The sequence below is a fragment of the Caenorhabditis elegans genome, chromosome II (assembly GCF_000002985.6).
Source record: "Caenorhabditis elegans chromosome II".
NCBI classification, from domain to species: domain Eukaryota; kingdom Metazoa; phylum Nematoda; class Chromadorea; order Rhabditida; family Rhabditidae; genus Caenorhabditis; species Caenorhabditis elegans.
The window spans coordinates 2,854,799-2,875,008 of NC_003280.10; the positions used below are offsets into that span (position 1 = coordinate 2,854,799).

A 20,210-nucleotide genomic window follows, 5' to 3' on the forward strand; every position below is an offset into this window, starting at 1 on the left:
AAAAACCACCGCCACCTCCACTACTACTACTTCATGCAATCGTCAGGGACTAATCGAAGTACGTAGTAGCACCGGAACGAGGGGAGGCAACGAGAGATCAAAACAGTGTGGAGGGTAGGACAGAGAAAAAGACGAGAAAAATGACTAGAACCACCAATACACACACACACGGCGACTTGTTTCACGGAAGCACAGGATAAGGATCGAGATAGTGTGGGGATTGGAGAGAGTGCGCTAGAGAAGCAGACGATTTATATATGGGGAACTGGATATTATGAATGACTGTGTGTGTGTGTGTATGCGGGTACGACAATATAAGCGGGATATGGAGAAAGTTGCGAGGACGGACCTACGTGAAAATCGCTAGGAAGGCTTTTGATTATTTTTTTCTAAATACAATTTAACTCAAACCCCATAAATGCTAGGAAAAAAATTGTCAACTGCAACATTGTAGAAAATTTAATTTGCTGTATTTTGTTAGTTGACAACTTTTTTCTAACTGTAGTAGCTTTTGAGATATGAGCGGTTGAAGGTTAAAGGTTGAAAAACGGCGTAACTTTGTGGCGGGTAGAGCTACCAAAAAGTTGTCAAGTAGCAAACTGTCAGAAATTAAATTTTCCACATTTTGTTAGTTGACAACGTTTTTCTAGCTTCAGTACTTTTTGAGATATGAACGCTCAAAGTGTGAGAACACTTGTCTGTGTCTCCTCTCCAACTTTTTTTAGAGCACATTGACTTTGGCGAGCTCTATCTCTGTACCGGGTATAGCTACAAAATAGGTGTCAATTAAAAAAATGTAGAGAATTAAATTTCCTATATTTTGCTAGTTGATAAAATTTTTCTAGCTGTAGTACTTTTTGAAATGTAAGCGCTCAAAGTGTAAAGGCAAAAGAGGGACGACGCAGAGAGCGAGAGTGTCTGCTTGTCTGCGTCTCCCCCTCCTGCTCCTCTCTTACACCCGTAATCTTTTGCAAGCTCTATCTTTGTAGCGGGTAGAGCTACAAAAAAGTTGTCAACTAAGAGAATGTAGAAAATTAAATTTCCTATATTTTGTTAGTTGGCAATTTTTTGTTATCTCCACCAGTTTTAGAGCTATACCGCTTTGAAATGTTTCAATTTAAAAACTCAAAACTCTTCATTTTCGCACTAATTTTTAAGGGTCTTTGTGAGGTAAATCCTAAAATTTTGCAATATCCAAATTTTATTCAAAAAAATGTTGCAAAACTACTGCAATTTCAGCGAAAATAGCCAGAATTTCTTTTTTTTATGCAAACGTAGCGGGGTTCCAAAATAGAACAGAACTAACAAACAAAAATCAAAAACAAAGAAAAAAAACAAAAACAGTATGCAAATTTACCGCCGAAAAACTGGTAAATTTACCTATTTTTTCCATTAAAAAAAACAGAAAACCACTAGAAATTTCCACTTTTCTATAGACTACATAACAAAATGTGACCGATTCTGTCCTCCCTGATGGTCATCAGATCAGAAAAAACGAGCGGAAAAGAAAAAGAAGAAGAAGAAGAAGTAGACCTAGATCGGTTCGAGATGACAAGGAGGGGAGATAAGGTGATAAGAAGGAAGAACCGGTGTGTGAGAATGAATTCGGGGAAGGAAAAACCGATGGAAAATTAAACGGATTGGTGTTGACAGTGAGGCGCGGGGGGGGGAGATTGAAAAATTCTGGGATCTGTCTGTGGAAGTTAGAGCATTTAGATGTTAGAGGTATAACGAAAAAATTTGTCAAACAATTTCCTATTTTTATGTACATAGTTAACATTTTTCAAATACCGCCTAAATTGACTGACTTATGCGCCGTCAAAGTTTCTTAGTCGATGCACCATGTCTGGTACTTAACTCTGCCAACTCATATCTCGTCTGTCGCTAGTTTTATCATAAAATGTTTTTAACGATATATATATACAGTTGGATTTTTTATATTTTTGCAGTTAAAAGTTTTTAGGTATCTTCAAAATGAGCTGAGATATAAGCGTTTGAACTTTATCGATGCACCATGTCCGGCTGTTGACTTTGCCAGCTTTTATCTCGGTTATCTTTGGGATTATCAAGAAAATGTTAACACAAAAAACGAACCTTTTAATTTTCTATATTTTTGCAGTTAAATTTTTTTAGATGTCTTCCAAACGAACTGAGATATAAGCGGTCAAAGTTTTTAAGTCGATGCACCATGTCAGGCCCTTGACTTTGATTTGTTTTATCTCGACTATCTTTGAGATTATCAACAAGATATAAATTGACAAAATGTTTATCATAAAATTTTCTATATTTTTGCAGTTAAAATTGTTTTGATATCTTTCAAATAAAGCGAGATACGAGCGGCCAAAGTTTATCGATGCACCATGTCTGGCACTAAACTTTGCCAGCGTATATCTTGACTACCTACGACACTAACAAAAAGTACATACTACCAACATACTACCCTTTTCATTTGCAATATTGTTGCAGTTAACTATTTGTAGATATCTCTTAAATGAGCTGAGATATGTGTTGTTGAAATTTCCTAGTTGATGCACCATGTCTGACACCAATTTCGCTCAACTTTGGAAGCCCGTATCTCTGCGATTTCTGATTTTTTCAAAAATTTGCTAACTAACAAAACCTTTTTCATGAGTTTTACTATAAATCTGTAGTTAAAATTTTTTGATATCACTCTAAAGAATCGGAATATCGTTTGTCAAACAAAAAGCAGTCCAGGGAAAAATATAGCACAGAAAATAAAGGTTAAAATAACTCTAAACTTGCCCACAAAGGCCAAAACCATTCCGCCGCGATAAAAATCAATTCAACTCTATACCTAGATCCTTATCTCACCAGGTACCTACAAAACCACTACAAACCTTCTAGCCTCCGAAAAACATTCTCCAGCGATTTGTCACAAGAAACGTAGGCAAAGAAATTGAGAAAATCAGTGAGAAAAAAGGAAATCAAGGCAAAAACCGCATCTGCCATTTGCTGGTGAGGAAACTGGAATATTGCCCGCGCGCGCGCGGCCGGTTCCACAGGGTCCTAGAGATAAGGGAAGGATAGTTTTACAGGTGGTATCAGAGAGATAGGAGGAAACATGAAACTTTTGAACTTGATTTTTTTGGGTTATACCTGTACCCCAAGTACCCAAGAAGTTAATCAAAATGTTAATCAAAAGACCAAAAGTCTTCTTGGGGTATACTGTAGTGGAGGGTGCCGGGCAAACTGAAATCAGGTCTCTTTTCTCAAGTCCCTAAACTGAACTAATTACACCCCTTGTCCCCTTTCCTTTACAGTTTTTGATTACATGTTTCTGAATCACTTGTTTGGAAAAAGTGTAAGAATATATGTATGTATGTATGAATACAGTTTTTGTGGTGACTCACAAGCCGCTGAAGTGACTGAGGGAAAATCGAATTATCTCAAAAACTAAACAAGATATCACAAAAGTTTAAACTCATAAAAAATAGGAATTGAAATTTCCTACATTTTTGCAGTTAAAATTTTTTTAAAGCTCAAACCGCTAAATAGTTACGAGACTTTGAACTTGGAGGAGATCGCTTGCGGCTCTGTCCTCTATAAATGTGCGTATCTCCGAAACTATTACAGCTAGAAAAAATATGTTAACTGTCAAAATATAGAAAATTAAATTTCTCACATTTTTCCAGTTGACAACTTTTTGCTACCTGTTTTGGGAGCAGAGATATGGAGCTTTAAAGCCAGGAAGTCTAAATCACTCACTGACTAAAAACCAACTTATCTCAAAAACTTTGCGAGATATCAGTAAACTTACAACGATACAATTATAGAAAATAAAATTTACTACATATTTACAGTTAACAATATTTTTATAGCTTAAACCGCTGGGAAGTTATAGTGCTTTGAAAATGGTGAGGTGAAGGAGAGACGCAGACAGGCAGACACCTTCGCCTCCTGCGCCTCTCACCTCTTGCTCATCAACTTTAATCGCGCATATCTCGAAAACCACTGCAGCTAGAAAAATGTTGTCAACTGGCAAAATATAGAAAATTAAATTTTCCATATTTTTCCAGTTGAAACAATTTTGTACCTCTGCTCCTTGCATAGATACAAGAGCTTTGAGAAAGGCACTCAGCCCAACGAGTAAAAAAAACTGAAATACCTAAAATATCTGCCCGCTAGTGTCCTAATCAAAAACCTAGTTGTAAACACAGGTTATCATCACAAGATACAGATCAAGATAACACGCAGACACGGGCGGACACTACAAAAAGACACTACTGTTGATTATTGATTATTGGTCATTTAAAGGTTGGTAGACAGATGAAAACATGGGCTACAAAAACTACAAACTACAGTTTTACAGGGCCGAAGATTGAAAATTCTTAAGGTTAGGCCTGAGCCCAAGCCTAGGCCTTCACCTGAGACTAAATTAAAGCCCAGGCATAAGCCTAAGACTAAGTCTTAACATAAAACTAAGTTAAAGCCCAGGCATAAGCCTAAGACTGAGTCGAAGCCTAAGTCTAAAGCTAAGATTAAGCCTGAACCTAAGCCTAAACCTAAGCCTAATCCCAAGCTTAAGCCTAATGTAAGCCTAAAGTTCTGATCCTAAGGCCATAAGCCTAAGACCCTGAGCCTAAGCCAAATCTAAGAATAAACTTCTGATGCTAAGTCCCTAAGCCTGTTGCTCCAAGCCTAACCGTAAGCCTTAGCCTAAGCATAAGCCTAAGCCTGAGCCTAAGCCTAATCCTAAGCCCACTCCTAAGCTTAAGCCTAACCGTAAGCCTAACCGTAAGCCTAAGCCTAAGCCTATGCATAAGTCTAAGCCACAGCCTAAGGCTTTACCCTAAGCCTAAGCCTAAGCCTGAGCCTAAGCATTAGCCTAAGCCTACTCCTAATCCTAAGCCTACGACTAGACCTAAGCCTAAGCCTAAGCCTAAGCCTAAGCCTTAGCCTAAGTCTAAAGAACCTTGGTCTTTCACAAAAATCACATGGGCGGTATGATTTTTCGATTAAGAAAAAAAAAAGTTCGAAACAACAGTCATGACAACAATATCAATTAATCAGTAGCGATCTTTCAACAAAAATGACATCAATTTTTATTTTTGTAGTTTTTGTAGTATCTGTAGTATTTGTAGTGTATCTAGCTTGAAGCTATTCAGAAAAATTTGGGTGGAAAATCGGAATCTCGAGGATCAGCAGCAGCAGCAGCAGCCCATCAATAGGGGGATGGGGGGAGAAAGTCGGAGGTCATCACCCCTTTTCGGACAAAATCGGGAAATAGTGTGGAGATTGGTGGAGACGCAGACGTTCAATGTCTGTTTTGGACCGAACTGGAGGAATTGGGGGGAACTTGAATGGAAAACGAGACGAGAAATGGGGTAGGAAGGGGGAGAAATTGGGAGAATAGAATTGGAAGTTGAATAGAGGAATAGGCGTAGCCGTTTTTTTTTAGGTGAAATTCTAAGTTTTATATTGATTGGGCCTTGATTTAGACTAAAATGGCATTTCGATGCACCATGTTGCTCACACTTTTCCCCCCTGCCACCTAACCACCCAGCTACTGGTATGTCGCCGGCGGAGAGATGGCCGAGCGGTCCAAGGCGCTGGTTTAAGGCACCAGTCCCTTCGGGGGCGTGGGTTCGAATCCCACTCTCTTCAGTTCTTTTTGTAGCTATTTTGCAGTGGGTTTATCTGATAGCAAACGGAGATAAGTTGCGGGCTTTTGCAAAATAGGGGAAATTGTTTTGCAAAATACCGTTTTTTCACAAAACGTGTTCAACAAACACCTATTATTGTTGGCAGGAAGTCAGAAAACAGGGAGAAATTCAAAAAAAAAAGTATATGAGAAAACATTTGTCAACAAACAAAAGTGGTAAATATTTGAATAGACAAAACATATGAGAAAACATGGCAAAAAAGGTTTTTCTGGCAATACAATTTAAAAAAATGTTGTCCAAGTGGAGCAGTGGGATTTTCGATGACTACTGATCTGAGGGTCGAGGGTTCGAGTCCGCACTGTGGCAAATTTTTTTGTAACCTCTTTTTAGATTATTTTAGGGGTGTAGAAGTTGAAAATATTACTTTAGAAGCTCGAAAAGTTCAGATTCAGAACGAAAAATTGGAAAAAAAAACAATTTTTTTGAAAAAAGGTTTGCTAAAAAGTGTGGTCGATCAAAAAAAAATCTTCTCTCTAAAAAAATGTGGAGATGATGGGGGATCTGTACCAACATAGGGATCTAGCTTCTGTCTAAGCCAATTCAAATCCGCAAATGACCGCCAGGCGTCGCAAGGCAGTAGCTACAAAAAACCAGAGTGATTCCACGTCATTTCGCTGGCTTCTTCTTCTATTAGAACTGGTCTCCAATCCCCTGCCCTGGCATGAAAAAGAACACACATTCGATCCCCCATGTAGCTTTTCGATATTTGTGTCACATTTTATCGCAGAAATTGGGGGGGGGGGGGGGGGGAATGAATTGAGGGGATTTTTCATTTTGATCTGTAAATTTTTACGCATTGACAACTAATTATTCGAGTTCAGCGTATCAGAATTACTCTAAAACACTATTGAAAAAATTTTTTGCCACAGTGCGGACTCGAACCCAAGGCCATCAGATCGGAAATCCCACTGCGCCACTTGGACAAAATTACAAAAACTGCTGGAAATAACTAAAAGTGGTGTGTTTTACGTTTTTTATGTCAGAATTTGATAATATTTATAAAAGCCCGCATCGTATCACCGTTTGTTATCAGATAAACCCCCTGCAAAAAAGCTACAAAAAAGAATTGAAGAGAGTGGGATTCGAACCCACGCCCCCGAAGGGACTGGTGCCTTAAACCAGCGCCTTGGACCGCTCGGCCATCTCTCCGCCGGCGGCACACCAGGAGCAGAGCGGTTAGATGTCAGGTGGAAAATTTAAAAGATGAGAGATAACGTGTTTGCAACATGGTGCATCGAAGTGTCATTTTAGTCTAAATCAGCGTCTAAATCAGCAATCAATGTCAAACTTTGTGTAAAAAAGGCAAAAGTCAATACAATATATCGAGAAATTATATAAAAAGCCAGGAAAACCCTACAAACTTTGTCGAAATCTCCAAGAAGAGAAATAGAACGAAAAAGAAACCGAGTGAAAGTGTTTGGGGCGGAATCTATCTATGTACGGATCAATTGAATATATAAATATGGGGGTGTCATCCAGAAGGCGGAAAATTATTACTTCGTCATCGAGAGGAGGCTAGTAGCGCGCGGAAGAGAGATCGCAGTGCGTGACGGCAAAATGACTGTGGGGGGAGAGGTTGTGGAGGATTAAGTTTGGATTTATTAGGTTTTAAACAAAAAAAAAGTTGGGAAATTCGGGAAATTTTGGAATTTTGACCCCAAAAACCCACTTTTCCTGCAATTTTCAAAAATTTCGTCCGAATGGCGCAGTGGGATTCTCGGCGTCTACCAATCTGAGGGTCCTGGGTTCGAGTCCGCACAGTGGCAATTTTTTTTTGCACGACTTTTCTAGAGTAATTCAAGGGCGCTGAACACGAAAAACATACTCAAATTGCTTGAAAATTTCATTATGAAGCAAAAATGAGGATCTTAAAACAGAAACTACAGTTGAAACAGCGCCTCTGAAACAAGTCGAAAGTCCAAGAATCAAGGGCAATTCTTCTTCGTGCGTATTCCCGTTTTCTAGCACTAAATCGAAATGTGAACATTTGAATTAGCATGTTATTTCGCATTACACATTTTCTCCTTTTGTGTTTCGTGTCGATTTCTACAGAATGGTCTCATCAATAGTTTAATCTGGAAAGTGTATAGGGGGGAGTGAACTGTATTAATTCAAGAAGCAATTGTAGGAAAGGGGTGCGATGAACCAAGAGTCGATGCACCATGAGAGAAAACAGGCTTAGGCTCAGGGATAGGCTTAGGCTTAGGCTTAGGCCTAGGTTCAAGCTTCAGCTGAAAGCAAGGCTTAGGCTTAGGATTAGGCTTAGGCTTAGGCTTAGGCATATGCTTAGGCTTAGGCATAATATTAGGCTTAGGCCTAGACTTATGTTTAGGCTTAGGCATAGGCTTTGGCTTAGGCTTAGGATGAGGCTGAGGCTTAGGTTAAGACTTAGGGTTAGGGTTAGGGCGAGGCTTAGGCTTAATCTAAGGGCTTAGATTTAGGTTCAGGATTAGGCTTAGGCTTAGGCGGGTGACAATTCCATTTTTCCAGTGATTTCTTGAAAAAATAACATGTCACAATCTGAGGTCCGAAAGCAGTAAAAATCCCTAAATCCCAAAAAAAAAACCCCCGAAAATTGCAATTAAAAAAGCACGAAAATTGCCAGAAATCTTCAATGAAATCTCTGACCAATAGAAAAAAGAGGGAAATGCTCTTGACTTGGAAAAGTTGATGCGCCATGTCGAGAAGAACAGTCCAGAATTGTTCCACAATGTCTATGACTACCTCGGATTTGACCCCTCTTTGACAGCCAGGGGTCATTGTAAGAGCGAACACGGGCTCGGTCATTGGGCCTGAAACAAAATTTACTTATACGCTAATTTTCTACGTTTCAGGCTGTGAGCTTTCGGGCCCAAAAGCCTTAAAAAGGCATTGGACCAGCGTTTCAGAGTGCATCTTTATTCCAGCTAATTTGGTTCGGCAACTCAGCCCCCTATGCTTCCATTTTTCTAAATTTTCCTTTACTAGCCATGCTAATTAGCCCCCAAGAAGTGTCTTGTCTCAATTTGACCAGAACCTTTAAAAAAATCAAAAATGTGTGAATCTGGCTGCTATTGGTCAAATAAATTAATTGCGGAAACTGGCCATGTCGTCACACACACACACACACGACGACGTAGAACGAAAAAAAACCCGACTTGGATCGAGTTTTGCCGCCGCGACAAGACGACACACTCAAATTTGCAAGTGGCGAGAGAGAATACGGCCTGCCATCTTGAGTAGTCTGGATGGGAGGGGGAAAGGTGTTGATGCGGGAAGAGTGATCGGGAAGTCAGGGGGAAGTTAATTTTTGTCGTGTATAGTATAGATCTTTTGGGTTCAGAACCAGGCCAGAACCAGAACGGACCAGAACGGACTGAAACGGCCTGAAGACCTGATTATCCAGAACCAGAACCAGTACCGACCAGAACGGACTAGACCAGACCATACTAGACCAGAACCTGAACGGGCCAGATTTGGACCAGGACGGCCTGAAAACAGAGAACCTGATTACCCTGGTTAGCGAAATTTTCACATTAATTTCATTTGAAAAAAGTTCGTTGTTTTTAAAACGACAGTAAGTACAAAGTAATTTATTAGGAAACTCAAATCATTTTGAAACAAATTTAATTTTAATGAATCGTTGATGACTTCACCCGATTGACTTGATCCTGTTCACCTGAAATCAGAAAAAAGAAAGTTTGAGTAAGGGAATCATGTTAAAGTAATTTTCATTCTCGAAATTATTATTGGATTGTTGGCGAAGCTGTGGTGCCCCTAGATACCAGTCTTCAGAGCCACTGAACTCTCAAGTCAAGATTTAACTTTTTTCTGGCTCTGGAGACGGGCAGCTAAAAATGTCGACAACTGCATCAGTGTCAGAGAGCCAATGTGCCCCCAGTCTACCCTAAGTTCCTAAGCCAGTTTTTGCAAAACATTTCTATTTTCTACTTCCACCCGTTTCTACCAAGCAACCGATCCCCCTGACAACGTCAACACCTCTTAACGAGTTTTCGAGGCTGTGTTAGTTTCACACTTTCAAACTTTTTCCAGCTCACTAGCTAGTTATGAAGTTCTTCTACCTTACCATTGCCCTTTTACTATATAAGCTACCTGAAGCCGATTCCCAGGCGTTCACCATGGTTGTAATGGAGGGATCAGTTGCAACCGAGGTCCCTTCAGTCAGAGGGACGGTAAATGAGACCTTTAATTGTACGGCTGCCTGCGCCAACGACACTGAATGTATTCTGGCCTACTGGGATAGTGATAACAAGTGCGTCAACTACAAGTATTCGGAATTTGATGGTGGTAACAATATCAAAGTGGATCTTTCATCCAAGGAGTTCAAAGTGGCGATCAAGACCAATAAAATCGATCAATGCCCATCAGATACCACCCCCTTCGGCAATTATCCTTATATGGACATCCGTAACGGAGCCAACTTGGCCTATGAATGGGTCCCTAGTGGGAACGAGCTGACCCTGGTGAATCCTTGCCCCGCTCCTGGACAGCCATTCAGACGCACTGAGTCTCTAGTGGTTTGCATTTGGACTTTTAATGAAACAGTTGCGACTCGAGAAGAGGCTAAGACATTCTGTATTGGCAAGGGCCTGAAACTCACTGGCATTGCTAATAAAGATGAGATACTAGCACTGGGAGGAGGTAGGTTTTGAGAATACGTAGCTAGCTACATTTATGAGACCTTAAATTTTCAGTGTGCTTAGATAAAGAAAGGTGTTGGGTTGATGGATACGCTCCCAGCTGTACTACAGGAAGTTGCACTGTAAATTTTTCGGTTGTGCAAAAGTATAGATAAAATTTAAGGCGTCGCAATATACATTCGAAGATGGCTACACGATCACGGAAATTGGGCCATTTTATGAAAATGGAAAGGCGGTGTAAGTTCAACTATTAACATTTACTGAGAAATTGTTCCACTTACTGTCTTACTACAAAATACGCCTTCCGTGTTGGCGCAAAAATGCATGCCGCGCCCGCCTTGCAGCGACCTACGCCTGCCCCGCGCCGCAAGTCCTACCATATAAATAGTGCGGCGCGGAACCCGAAGAGTGTCAGCCACGTCGGAAGAACCACCTCTTTCGCACTATGTGGTGTGAACACCAAGCTTTGTCTTCTCGTCAGGAGAGGCCGCCGTCTGGCGGGCAGGTTAGGTTAGTGGCAGGCGTCAGGCCCTGAAACCTCGCCTGCCACCCAAAAGCCCAACTGCATAATATCCATTTTTAGTTCAGGAAATTCAAAAATTAAACACTTCTGTAAATTTCCAGGATAGGCTCATTGTGCCTATATATGGCTGTTGTCAACCTACGTCCGTACAACTGCAATGGTGAGACGATCACTAACAAACACATTATGTGTGGAAAGCAGATAACGAGAACATTTTGATAATTGAAATTTAGTGGCTTTGGGGATTGCTTTTTCTTGGAAATAAACTTGTGGCTAATTTATTGTTCAGAGGGCTCCCAGCTTGGAGCTTGGCCTTTCAAAAATTGAACTTGTAAATACTTTATTATGAAAAACTCTGCTGCCTGAAAACTCAGTCAACAACCACAAAAGCAGTTTTGCAGCACAAATTTCCCTTGGTGACACTGTAGCCGGTTGGGCACACGCCATTGACAGCAGAACCCATTACAGAATTCGAGTATCCATATCCGGTATAACAAGTAGCAGTGGTGGGGTCTGAAAAGATAACGACTCTACAAAGTTCTCAAAACGAAGGGAACTCACCAAAAACATCCTTGGTCGCGCAGCACCGGTAGCCGTACATCAATGTGTAGCCCGGACGGCAGAGCCCGTACCCAGCGGGTGTCATATCGCTTTTACAAGACAACAGGGAGCTTACTGGAACAGGATATTTTTTTAATTTGGTTATCAAAATTGAAAAAGCTTACCCGCAACATTCTTGCTCTCACAGCACATGTTACCATTCACCATAACTGTGTCGCCCATGCAGAGACCGTTTGTGGGGAGCTCGGTCAGCCCGATGCAAATTTTGTTGTTGATTTCTGAAATATCGCTGATAAGTTATGGTGCATGGGTATTGTACATGGGTCATGGTGCATCTACATAAGGGGCACGGTGCATCGACACCCCGACTTACGAGAGCTTACAGAAAGAGCACAAGCTAACAATATAGCTACTAGTTGCATCATTTTTCAGATTGATATGAGTTACGTATATTCCTAACTGCTAGCCCTCTTTTATATGGGGATTTGGTCAACAACTCTATTGACCTTCAACCTTCGAACTTATTTCCTTTAATTTGAATTTTAAATTTCAACTTTCAAATAGTTCTCTAAAAAACAGCTGAGCACACTTTGTGGGTGTTGTTCCATAAATTTTTTTTTTTTTTTTTTTTTTTTTTTAATCCTTTTTTTTTAGTACATCGTCGTTATACAAAAGTAATAATGAAATAGCAATGGTAGTTATGGTGCATCGATAATATACATATATTCGTTATTGTGCATAAAAAACAACAGTGTAGATCAAAGCAAATATACTATTTTGAAACGCCAAACGCCCTATGTTTACGGACTTAAACTTTAACAAGAATTTGAAATTCAAATTAGATCCAAAACTTGATATAAAAGCAGAATGAAGCAGGCTATAGATTCAGTGAAAAACACAATGTTTAGATCGTTTTTGGTAGCCGTCTTTGTTTTGGCAGTTGGCATTGGTGAGTTATTGGGCTACCGTAATCCTGTACAGTACCCCTACATAGCATTTCACACATTTGGTACCGTACCCCGTATGGTTGCAGTAATCCTATAGCAATCTACACAACCACTACAATATCCAACATGTTCTTAAGCAACCTTGTATTACTACTAAATTGACCCTACAGTACCTACACAGTACCCTTATTTTTTTCAGAAGCCTACTTGGACTGTAAAGGACCGATGTCGCCTGCGATATTCCGTGCGTGTCCTGTCGGCGAGGTTCTAGTATTGGAAGACAACTGCTGCGACAGCAAAGATGTATTTGGTAAGTAGTCCTTGAAAAATTCCCGAAACCTTCCAATTTTTAAGACACCCTCACAGCCACGTGTCTCAAAGGATATGGTCACAAAGGAGCCTGGGCACCCGCTATTAACAACATGTGCCCAACTGGCTCTCGCGTCACGAAAGGTTACTGGTGCTGTTACACAGAGGATATTCAGAGTAAGTTTATGATTTCTAATGAATTTTTTATGTAGTCAAATTGGTGTTTCAGGTGCGACAAATGCCTAGGATGAAGGGTGAATCACTGAATTATTATATTACACCAAAAGTATTCTATTGAATAAAGGCATTCATATTTTTGACATCTTGCCAATTTTTTAACAGTTTTTATTCAGTTTCATAACATTTGGAGCAAGAGGTCAATGCGCAACTTTGCAACATATTTTCAACAGGCTCTTCCCGTATTTGCACACCTTTTGCAGAACGTCATTTGATATTTCAAGAATCAAATATGTTTAATCGTAAACATGTTTCAAAAAGTATAAAAGTAAAATTAATTCCGTTGAAAAATCAAATCAAATTGGACATCCAATTATGAGAGCATTCTTGGCTTCTGCCTGCATTCTAGCTGTTCTAGCTGCTGCTACCGGTGAGTCTAAAAGTTTTCTGACAAAAAAAACTGAAAATTTAGAATCTACCAATCTGAAATGTAGGGGGCCGATGAGCTTCTCATTTTATGGGGTCTGTCCGTTTGAGCACGTTTTGACTGAGGGGATTTTCTGCTGTGCGGAGAGGGATACATTTGGTGGGTTTTATCGTGGAAACTGTAAGAGCTATAGAAAAATTGTCAACTATCAAAATGATGTCTGCAAAATTTGCAACATTTCATTAGTTGACAACATTTTGCTAGCGGTCATACCCGCAGAGTTACAGAAGTTGGAAGATCAGCGCGTCAGAGAGTGAGGGAGGAGGAGAGACGCAGACACTCTCGCTGTCTGCGCTCTCCTTCTTGCACACGTTCCTTTTTTTTGCTTTTTCAAATTAGTATAAATCGTTAGCACAAGTTTTTCAACATTATTTTTCAGAAGAAACTTCCAACAAAACTCTGACTTGCAATGGTCCAACAACTCCCGCCAGTTTTGGAAGATGCCGATTCAATGACGTCCTGATTGATGAAAATCGCTGCTGTGCAAAGGAAAATGTGTCTGACAGAGCTTCTTCAAACAAGTCCTGCCGCGGACCAACTAAGGCTCCAACTTTTGGAAGATGCTGGTTCGGAGCGGTAATGGTCGATGGAGATCGCTGTTGTGACAAGGAAAATGTGACTGGTGAGGCTTTGGATGGAAGTTTGAGAGATTGAGATTGGTAAATTCAGAAGGCTCTCCAAATAGTACTCAAACCTGCCGGGGACAAACTAAAGCTCCATCAATGGGAAGATGCTGGTCGGATGACGTCATGGTAGAGGGAAACCGGTGCTGCGCCAAAAGGGATGTTTTTGGTAAGTTGAAATGGATTCAAGTACGGTAGTATATGATACAGTGGCGATACTGTAACCTTCTGTAATGGTTCCAATACTGGCATGTTCCCTATTGAGCTTCAATTTTCAGATGGATCTTCTTCCAACAGAAACGAAACCTGCCGCGGACCAACCAAGGCTCCAACAATGGGAAGATGCTGGTCTGATGACGTCATGGTCGAGGGAAATCGGTGCTGCGCTAGAGAAAATGTAACCGGTAAGTATACTTTAAACCACGCTGTTTTCTTTGTTAAGCCTGAAAATTTCAGACAACTTTTCCTCAAACAGAACCCAAACCTGCCGTGGGCCAACCACAGCTCCCACATCCGGAAGATGCTGGTCTGATGACGTCATGGTTGAAGGAAACCGGTGCTGTGGTAAGAGGGATGTGTTTGGTAAGTTGATCTTGAATCAAGTACAGTAGCACGGTACAGTAAAGATACTGTAACTTTTTCGTAATGGTTAAAATACTAGGATGTTTAGCTTCGAATTTTCAGATGGATCCTCTTCCAACAGAACTCAAACCTGTCGGGGACCTACTACAGCCCCAACTATGGGAAGATGCTGGTCTGATGACGTCATGGTTGAGGGTAACCGGTGCTGTGCCAAGAGGGATGTGATTGGTAAGTTGATCTTGATTCAAGTTCAGTAGTATGGTATTGTGAGGAGACTGTAACCTTATGGAATGGTTTCAATACTAGCATGTTCCCTATTAAGCTTCACATTTTCAGACGGATCTTCCTCTAACAGAACCCAAACCTGCCGCGGGCCAACCACAGCTCCCACATCCGGAAGATGCTGGTCTGATGATGTCATGGTAGAGGGAAACCGTTGCTGTGCCAAGAGAGATGTTTTTGGTAAGTTCTCAGCACGTCAACAAAAAATATTTAGTTATGATTTTTAAGCCTAGAAAGCTGTAAACGTGAATTTTCACTCGAAGCTTAGAATTTCCAGTTAAAAAAAAAAACTTCGTAGCTGGAAAATATTCAAAACTACGATATTTCCTATCAATACTCAAAACTTCAGAAGGATTTTCCAACAACAGAACCCAAACCTGCCGCGGGCCAACCAAGGCTCCAACAATGGGAAGATGCTGGTCTGATGACGTCATGATCGAGGGGAACCGATGCTGTGCCAAAAGGGATTTGATTGGTAAGTTGATTTGATACCTGTACTGTATCACGGTAGGTTACCGTAACCTCCTAGAAAGCTAGAATCAAACTAGAATCAAATTACATAGAATGTTCCCTATTAAGCTAAAAAAAATTTAGATGGCTCTTCCTCCAACAGAACCCAAACCTGCCGGGGTCCAACCAAGGCTCCAACAATGGGAAGATGCTGGTCTGATGACGTCATGGTCGAGGGAAACCGGTGCTGTGCTAAGAGGGATGTGTCTGGTAGTAGCTGCACCACATTTTTCGAGTCAATTTAACTTTGAAATTTTCAGAAAACTCCGCCACCCTAGCCTGCAAGAAATCCACCAGAACCCCTAACTTCCGTGGAGAATGCCGCTCTGATGACGTCATGGTCAGCGGAAACCGCTGCTGTGAAAAGGAAGATGTTTATGGTGGGTTTTAGAACTAACTCTGAACTGTTTTTAAAGAAAAAAATATTTCAGACCCCTCAACTGCTACCTGTGAGCCAAGACGTGGCACTGCTCACCCAGTTTTGGGAATGGCTATCAATGGAGAGTGCCCCAGAAATTACCTGGTCACCAGAGGAAATATGTGTTGCTTCAAGAAGAATGTCCAAGGTAGTATGCTAGAAATTTGCGGATTTTGAAAAAAAATCGATATTTTCAGAGCAAGGACGCAGGGCTTGAAGAGGAAGTGGAATTGGAATGTAAATAACTTTTTTGTGTAAAAATTGTTTCGAATCGAAAATAAAGTATTTCTAGAGCATTTTCTGAGACTTCAAACATTTATTTTTTTAAATCCAATACAGGATCCGGCTCAGGCTTAGGCTTAGGTTTAGGCTTGGCGTCAGTGGCGAGCGTTAGCTCGCTATTAAGCGACGCTATTTAGGCTTAGGATTTTCCGGTTTTTATTTTTTTTATTTTTTTAGGCTTAGGTTTAGGATTAGGCTTAGGCTTAGGCTAAGGCTTCGGCTTAGGCTTAGGCTAAGGTTTAGGCTTAGGCTTAGGCTCAAGCTTAGGCGAGGCAGGGCCTGTGTCCCATTCTTGTGTCGCTGAAGCTTAATAAAAAACACTTTTTTATAATTTTAAAATTATTTATTTATTAATATTAATCGAAATTTAAAATCACAAAAGAAATACACGTTATAGCCCTAATGACACAAAAATAAATTACAAAATAAGTACAGAAAATTGAAAAAATACAGAAATGTTAGACAAAATATTTTCTAAAAATACAGAGTAAAATTAATAAAAATTCAGAATAATATAGTGAGTAAAAATACAGAAATTTGAAAAAAATAATCACTAAAAGCTGAAAATTAGAACTCCCGGATTTTGTGGATGCTCACAGATGGAAATATATGAGCAATTTCCAAACTCCTGGAGCAATCGGAGCTTGATGGCAGGAATGTTACCTGGCGAGTGGTTTCCTCTTCCAGTTTCTAGCTGGATGGCTGAAAATTTTTTGAAAATCATATTTTGAGCAATTTTTTTCAGAAAAAAACTGAAATTTTTGGAGCTAGTCGTAATTTTATATAAAAGTAAATTTCCATTTTTTATTGCAAAAAAAATTTACTGAAAAATTACCACATTTTTAAGAAACTATTTCTCATTTCTAATAAAATTTCAAAAAGTTCAAATTCAAAACTCACAACCACCCTTCTCCATCAGGCTCACAATTTGGAGCACAAAATCCAGAGCCCCTTGCGGAGTCATTCCATGGAGATCGAAGTACTCCGTTGCTCTGAGCACATTCAAGTTCCAGTGGATAACTTGTGCATTTATCGTATCGTTCCAGAATGCTCTTTCTTCTATTGTGCAGCTGTTGCTACGACACATCTGAAATTTGGGGTTTTTTTTTTGGAATTTTTTGGGGTTTTTTGAATTTTGGAAATTTTTCGGAATTTTCAAATTGTTTTCAATACCCGAAAATTTTTAAATATTCAAAATTGTAGAAGTTTTTGGAAGTTCCGAAAAATCTAAAATTTATGCAGTTATGTTTTGAAAAATGTCAATTTTTGAAATTTTGGGATATTTAAAATAATTTTCTGAATGTCTAAAAAACATATAAAATTTTAGAATTTCCAGTTTTTGAAACGTATATTTTTGGATGGATTTTTCCTTTAATGCTTCAAATGTTCAATATATGTAGAATTTCTGGAATGTTTGAACTACTCAATTTTTAATTTTTAATTTTTTTCGGAAATTGAAAAACTTTAATTTTTTATAAGTTTGGAATTTTTGAAATATTCTAAAAATTTCTTTAAATGCTCAAAATTTGTGGAATTTCTGAAATTTTATGGAATATCCAAAATTTTGATATTTTGCATTTTTTGGAATTGCTGAATAATTAGAAAATTCTAAAAACTCAAAAATTACTAGATTTTGGAAATAGTTTTTTTTTCAAAACTGCTGCATTTTTTGGAGTTTAGAAAAAGAAAATAAAATTTTCGGAATTTATTTTTTAAAAACGCCCAAATATTTTGATGTTTTGATAATTTTTAAACTGCAAAAAATGTCACAATTTTGAAAAATATATATATATATATATTTCCAAAAGTTGTTATATTTATAAAATTTACTGTGTTTTAAAAAATTGCAAAAATATAGAAAATTATCAAAATATAACCTATTAAAAAGCTGATCATAAATAAGGTTACTTATAAAAAACAGAAAAAGCTAAGATCAAAAAATGAATAAATAGGCAAAACCTCACTGTAAAAGAGCATTTTTTGAGCTCCCAAATCGATACAGTCTTCCGTTTTCTCATAGAGGCGGGTCCACCATGCGTACATCCCTCTCATTTCCAGGTGTGACAATGATGCACTTTTACAACTGTGGAGGTATTATTGTTACCTTGCACCTTATATATTGATTGGTACGAGGGCTCGGTTTCCGGGAGAAACAATGTCCCTCCGAGAAGAGTAAGATTTTTTATCAGTAAACAATCAGAAAATGCAAAAAAAAATTTTCTTGAAAATGTTCAGATGAGAAGGAGGAGGCTGAAAATGTGAAAAATGAAAAAATGGCATTTTTCAAAAAAAAGAAACATTTAAAAAGAAATAGTAAAATTCGGACGTTTTTTAGAATTTTTAATTTGAAAAAAATTTAAATTGCAAACTTACGAAACACTCAAAAATTTTCAAAAAATTTTGGAATACCCAGAAAATTCCAGAAATTTGAGGGGCGCAAAAATTTGAAATTTTGGATGTTAAAAAACAGAAAAAAACCCAAAAAATTCCAAAAATGCAATTTCAGTTAGAATTTTGAAAATTCTTGGAAAGTTGAAATTTTTAGGTATCTTTTTGGAACTTATAGATTTTCTGAAAATTTGTAAATTCCAGAAATTTTGATACTTTTACATTTTTAAACAACAAAGGAAGCCTCGGTCACCTTTAAAAAAAAGTTATATTTATGAAATTTACAGAAATTTTGAAAACTCTGCAAAAAATTTAATGGCTTCAAGTTTCCGAAATTTTGATTTTTTTTTTTGAATATTTCAACTACATGAGTTTTTATTTGTAAGTTTGGAAAATTTGCAAAATTTTTAACGGGAAAAATTTTAATGGGAACTTGGGAATTTATAGATTTTCTAGAAATTTTGATATTTTGATATTTTTTCAACTCCGAAAATTAATTTCAAAATACCTTATATTTATGGAATTTACACAGTTTTTAAAAACTTTTTATCCCATTTTTAAAAAAATTAATTCAACAAAATACAGTTTCTGGAGATTTCTTTTTAAATTATTTGTAATTAATTTTCACATAGATTTTTTAAAACTGTCATATCTCAGTGGGAAGTAGAGTTATCAAAATCTTTTCAACTAATAAAATATAAAGAATTTTATGCTCTACATTTTTTCAGTTGACAACTTTCTGACAACTCTACTATTTCCAGAGATAGAGCAGTTTAAAGTTGTTGTCTTCAGTTTTCCTGCAGGGCAAGACACACTTATCGTCTCCCCATGCCCTCCCATTTTCAGGCGGTCTCTGAGAATCTTTTAGGACCACACGAAGGTTATGGTTTTTGAACACCTGTCAATAATATTGGGATGGAAGAGCTCTGTTTCAAGAAAAAAATTTTTAAATTAAAAATAAAATTTTGAAAAAAAAAATTTCAGTAAAAAGTTTTTTTTTTGCGAATTTTTAAAACTGAAAACTCTTTTGAAAATACGTTAAAAATATACTTTAAATTGTTTAAGTTTTAATTTCAGACACCTATTGAATAAACATTTTGTTAAATAACATCACAGATTGCCAAAAAAAAAACTTAACTTTTAGAGATAATAAAAATTGAATTTTTCCCGATTTTTGGGAATTTTTTTCTAAAAGATCAAAAGAAAATTTCGATTTTTAACCGAAAAATGCGAAAAATGCTTAAAATTATTTTTTAAAACCTATTTTTCAGGAAAGGTCCAAGTGGCGCAGTGGTATTTCAGCTTCACTCCCGTGGTCCCGGGTTCGATCCCCACAGTGGCTTAATCTTTTTTTCAAGAACAAAATGAGATTTTTTGTGTTTTTCCCCCCAAAAACGTTCACCCCGTGTCCTGCACCTTGCCAGCCGGTAGTGATACACAGTTTTACGACACAGTGAAGATGGTGGGAAGAGGAGGGCGGGGAGGTGGGAGGGGCAAAACGCTTGAGCTCACAGATATAGTCATATCGGTTTTTTGCTCTCCCAGTGGACACACGTTAAACGATTTTTTGCTAGTTTCAGCTATTTTTAGCCTTTTTCTAATAAAAAAAACCCTTATTTTCAGCCTAACTCGCTTTTCAACTTCTTTTTCAGGACATTTCAGAAATTCCGGAATATTTTCAGATATATAAGGCCCTAATTCCTATTTTTCAGTTTCACCAAGTAACCAAATTAAAATTTTTGAAGGATTTCATTTTCAATTTGAAATCTATTTTAATTGTTCTAATTAAATTCCATA

The 20,210-nt window shown here is 38.3% G+C and overlaps 5 protein-coding genes and 3 non-coding genes across 8 annotated transcripts; 4 read left to right on the top strand and 4 right to left on the bottom strand.

The window, feature by feature from the left end:
- Positions 1–4,780: 4,780 nt before the first annotated feature.
- Positions 4,781–4,833, bottom strand: Y110A2AL.18. Its single transcript, NR_050914.1, has one exon. It is a non-coding gene; the product is annotated as an Unclassified non-coding RNA Y110A2AL.18 (non-coding RNA).
- Positions 4,834–5,543: 710 nt separating this feature from the next.
- Y110A2AL.t1 lies at positions 5,544–5,625 on the top strand. The gene has a single exon. It is a non-coding gene; the product is annotated as a tRNA-Leu (tRNA).
- Positions 5,626–6,751: 1,126 nt separating this feature from the next.
- Positions 6,752–6,833, bottom strand: Y110A2AL.t2. The gene has a single exon. It is a non-coding gene; the product is annotated as a tRNA-Leu (tRNA).
- Positions 6,834–9,730: 2,897 nt separating this feature from the next.
- Y110A2AL.5 (PAN-3 domain-containing protein) lies at positions 9,731–10,565 on the top strand (the record flags this gene model as incomplete). The annotated part of the gene is made up of 3 exons (NM_061984.1): positions 9,731–10,325; positions 10,379–10,446; positions 10,488–10,565. The coding sequence occupies 3 exons, from the start codon at positions 9,731–9,733 to the stop codon at positions 10,563–10,565; spliced, it is 741 nt and encodes a 246-aa protein (NP_494385.1).
- Positions 10,566–11,172: 607 nt separating this feature from the next.
- Positions 11,173–11,843, bottom strand: Y110A2AL.9 (CC domain-containing protein). The gene is made up of 4 exons (NM_061985.7): positions 11,782–11,843; positions 11,573–11,686; positions 11,409–11,522; positions 11,173–11,360 (listed from the first exon to the last, which is right to left on the bottom strand). The coding sequence occupies exons 1-4, from the start codon at positions 11,831–11,833 to the stop codon at positions 11,218–11,220; spliced, it is 423 nt and encodes a 140-aa protein (NP_494386.2). The 5' UTR covers positions 11,834–11,843; the 3' UTR covers positions 11,173–11,217.
- A 432-nt stretch (positions 11,844–12,275) lies between these two features.
- On the top strand, positions 12,276–12,981 carry Y110A2AL.3 (CC domain-containing protein; the record flags this gene model as incomplete). The annotated part of the gene is made up of 4 exons (NM_061986.5): positions 12,276–12,357; positions 12,555–12,665; positions 12,710–12,841; positions 12,894–12,981. The coding sequence occupies 4 exons, from the start codon at positions 12,276–12,278 to the stop codon at positions 12,908–12,910; spliced, it is 342 nt and encodes a 113-aa protein (NP_494387.1). The 3' UTR covers positions 12,911–12,981.
- Positions 12,982–13,202: 221 nt separating this feature from the next.
- Y110A2AL.2 (CC domain-containing protein) lies at positions 13,203–16,043 on the top strand. Its single transcript, NM_061987.8, has 12 exons — positions 13,203–13,271; positions 13,708–13,950; positions 13,998–14,120; positions 14,230–14,355; positions 14,408–14,533; positions 14,636–14,761; positions 14,870–14,995; positions 15,165–15,290; positions 15,410–15,535; positions 15,586–15,705; positions 15,757–15,891; positions 15,941–16,043. Exons 1-12 carry the CDS (start codon positions 13,217–13,219, stop codon positions 15,958–15,960), a joined length of 1,452 nt encoding a protein of 483 aa, NP_494388.2. The 5' UTR covers positions 13,203–13,216; the 3' UTR covers positions 15,961–16,043.
- Positions 16,044–16,372: 329 nt separating this feature from the next.
- On the bottom strand, positions 16,373–17,118 carry Y110A2AL.10 (Smr domain-containing protein). Its single transcript, NM_061988.4, has 2 exons — positions 16,926–17,118; positions 16,373–16,727 (listed from the first exon to the last, which is right to left on the bottom strand). Exons 1-2 carry the CDS (start codon positions 17,110–17,112, stop codon positions 16,579–16,581), a joined length of 336 nt encoding a protein of 111 aa, NP_494389.2. The 5' UTR covers positions 17,113–17,118; the 3' UTR covers positions 16,373–16,578.
- Between the last annotated feature and the right edge of the window lie 3,092 nt (positions 17,119–20,210).

Coding starts and splice junctions, on each gene's coding strand:
- Y110A2AL.9 (NM_061985.7), bottom strand. CDS start 11,833: ATGATGCAACTAGTAGCTATATTGTTAGCTTGTGCTCTTTCTGTAAGC. Junction 11,687..11,781: donor TGCTCTTTCTGTAAGCTCTC/GTAAGTCGGGGT, acceptor GCGATATTTCAG/AAATCAACAACAAAATTTGC. Junction 11,523..11,572: donor TGAGAGCAAGAATGTTGCGG/GTAAGCTTTTTC, acceptor ATCCTGTTCCAG/TAAGCTCCCTGTTGTCTTGT.
- Y110A2AL.2 (NM_061987.8), top strand. CDS start 13,217: ATGAGAGCATTCTTGGCTTCTGCCTGCATTCTAGCTGTTCTAGCTGCT. Junction 13,951..13,997: donor TGACAAGGAAAATGTGACTG/GTGAGGCTTTGG, acceptor TGGTAAATTCAG/AAGGCTCTCCAAATAGTACT. Junction 14,762..14,869: donor TGCCAAGAGGGATGTGATTG/GTAAGTTGATCT, acceptor TCACATTTTCAG/ACGGATCTTCCTCTAACAGA.
- Y110A2AL.10 (NM_061988.4), bottom strand. CDS start 17,112: ATGTGTCGTAGCAACAGCTGCACAATAGAAGAAAGAGCATTCTGGAAC. Junction 16,728..16,925: donor CCTGATGGAGAAGGGTGGTT/GTGAGTTTTGAA, acceptor AAAAATTTTCAG/CCATCCAGCTAGAAACTGGA.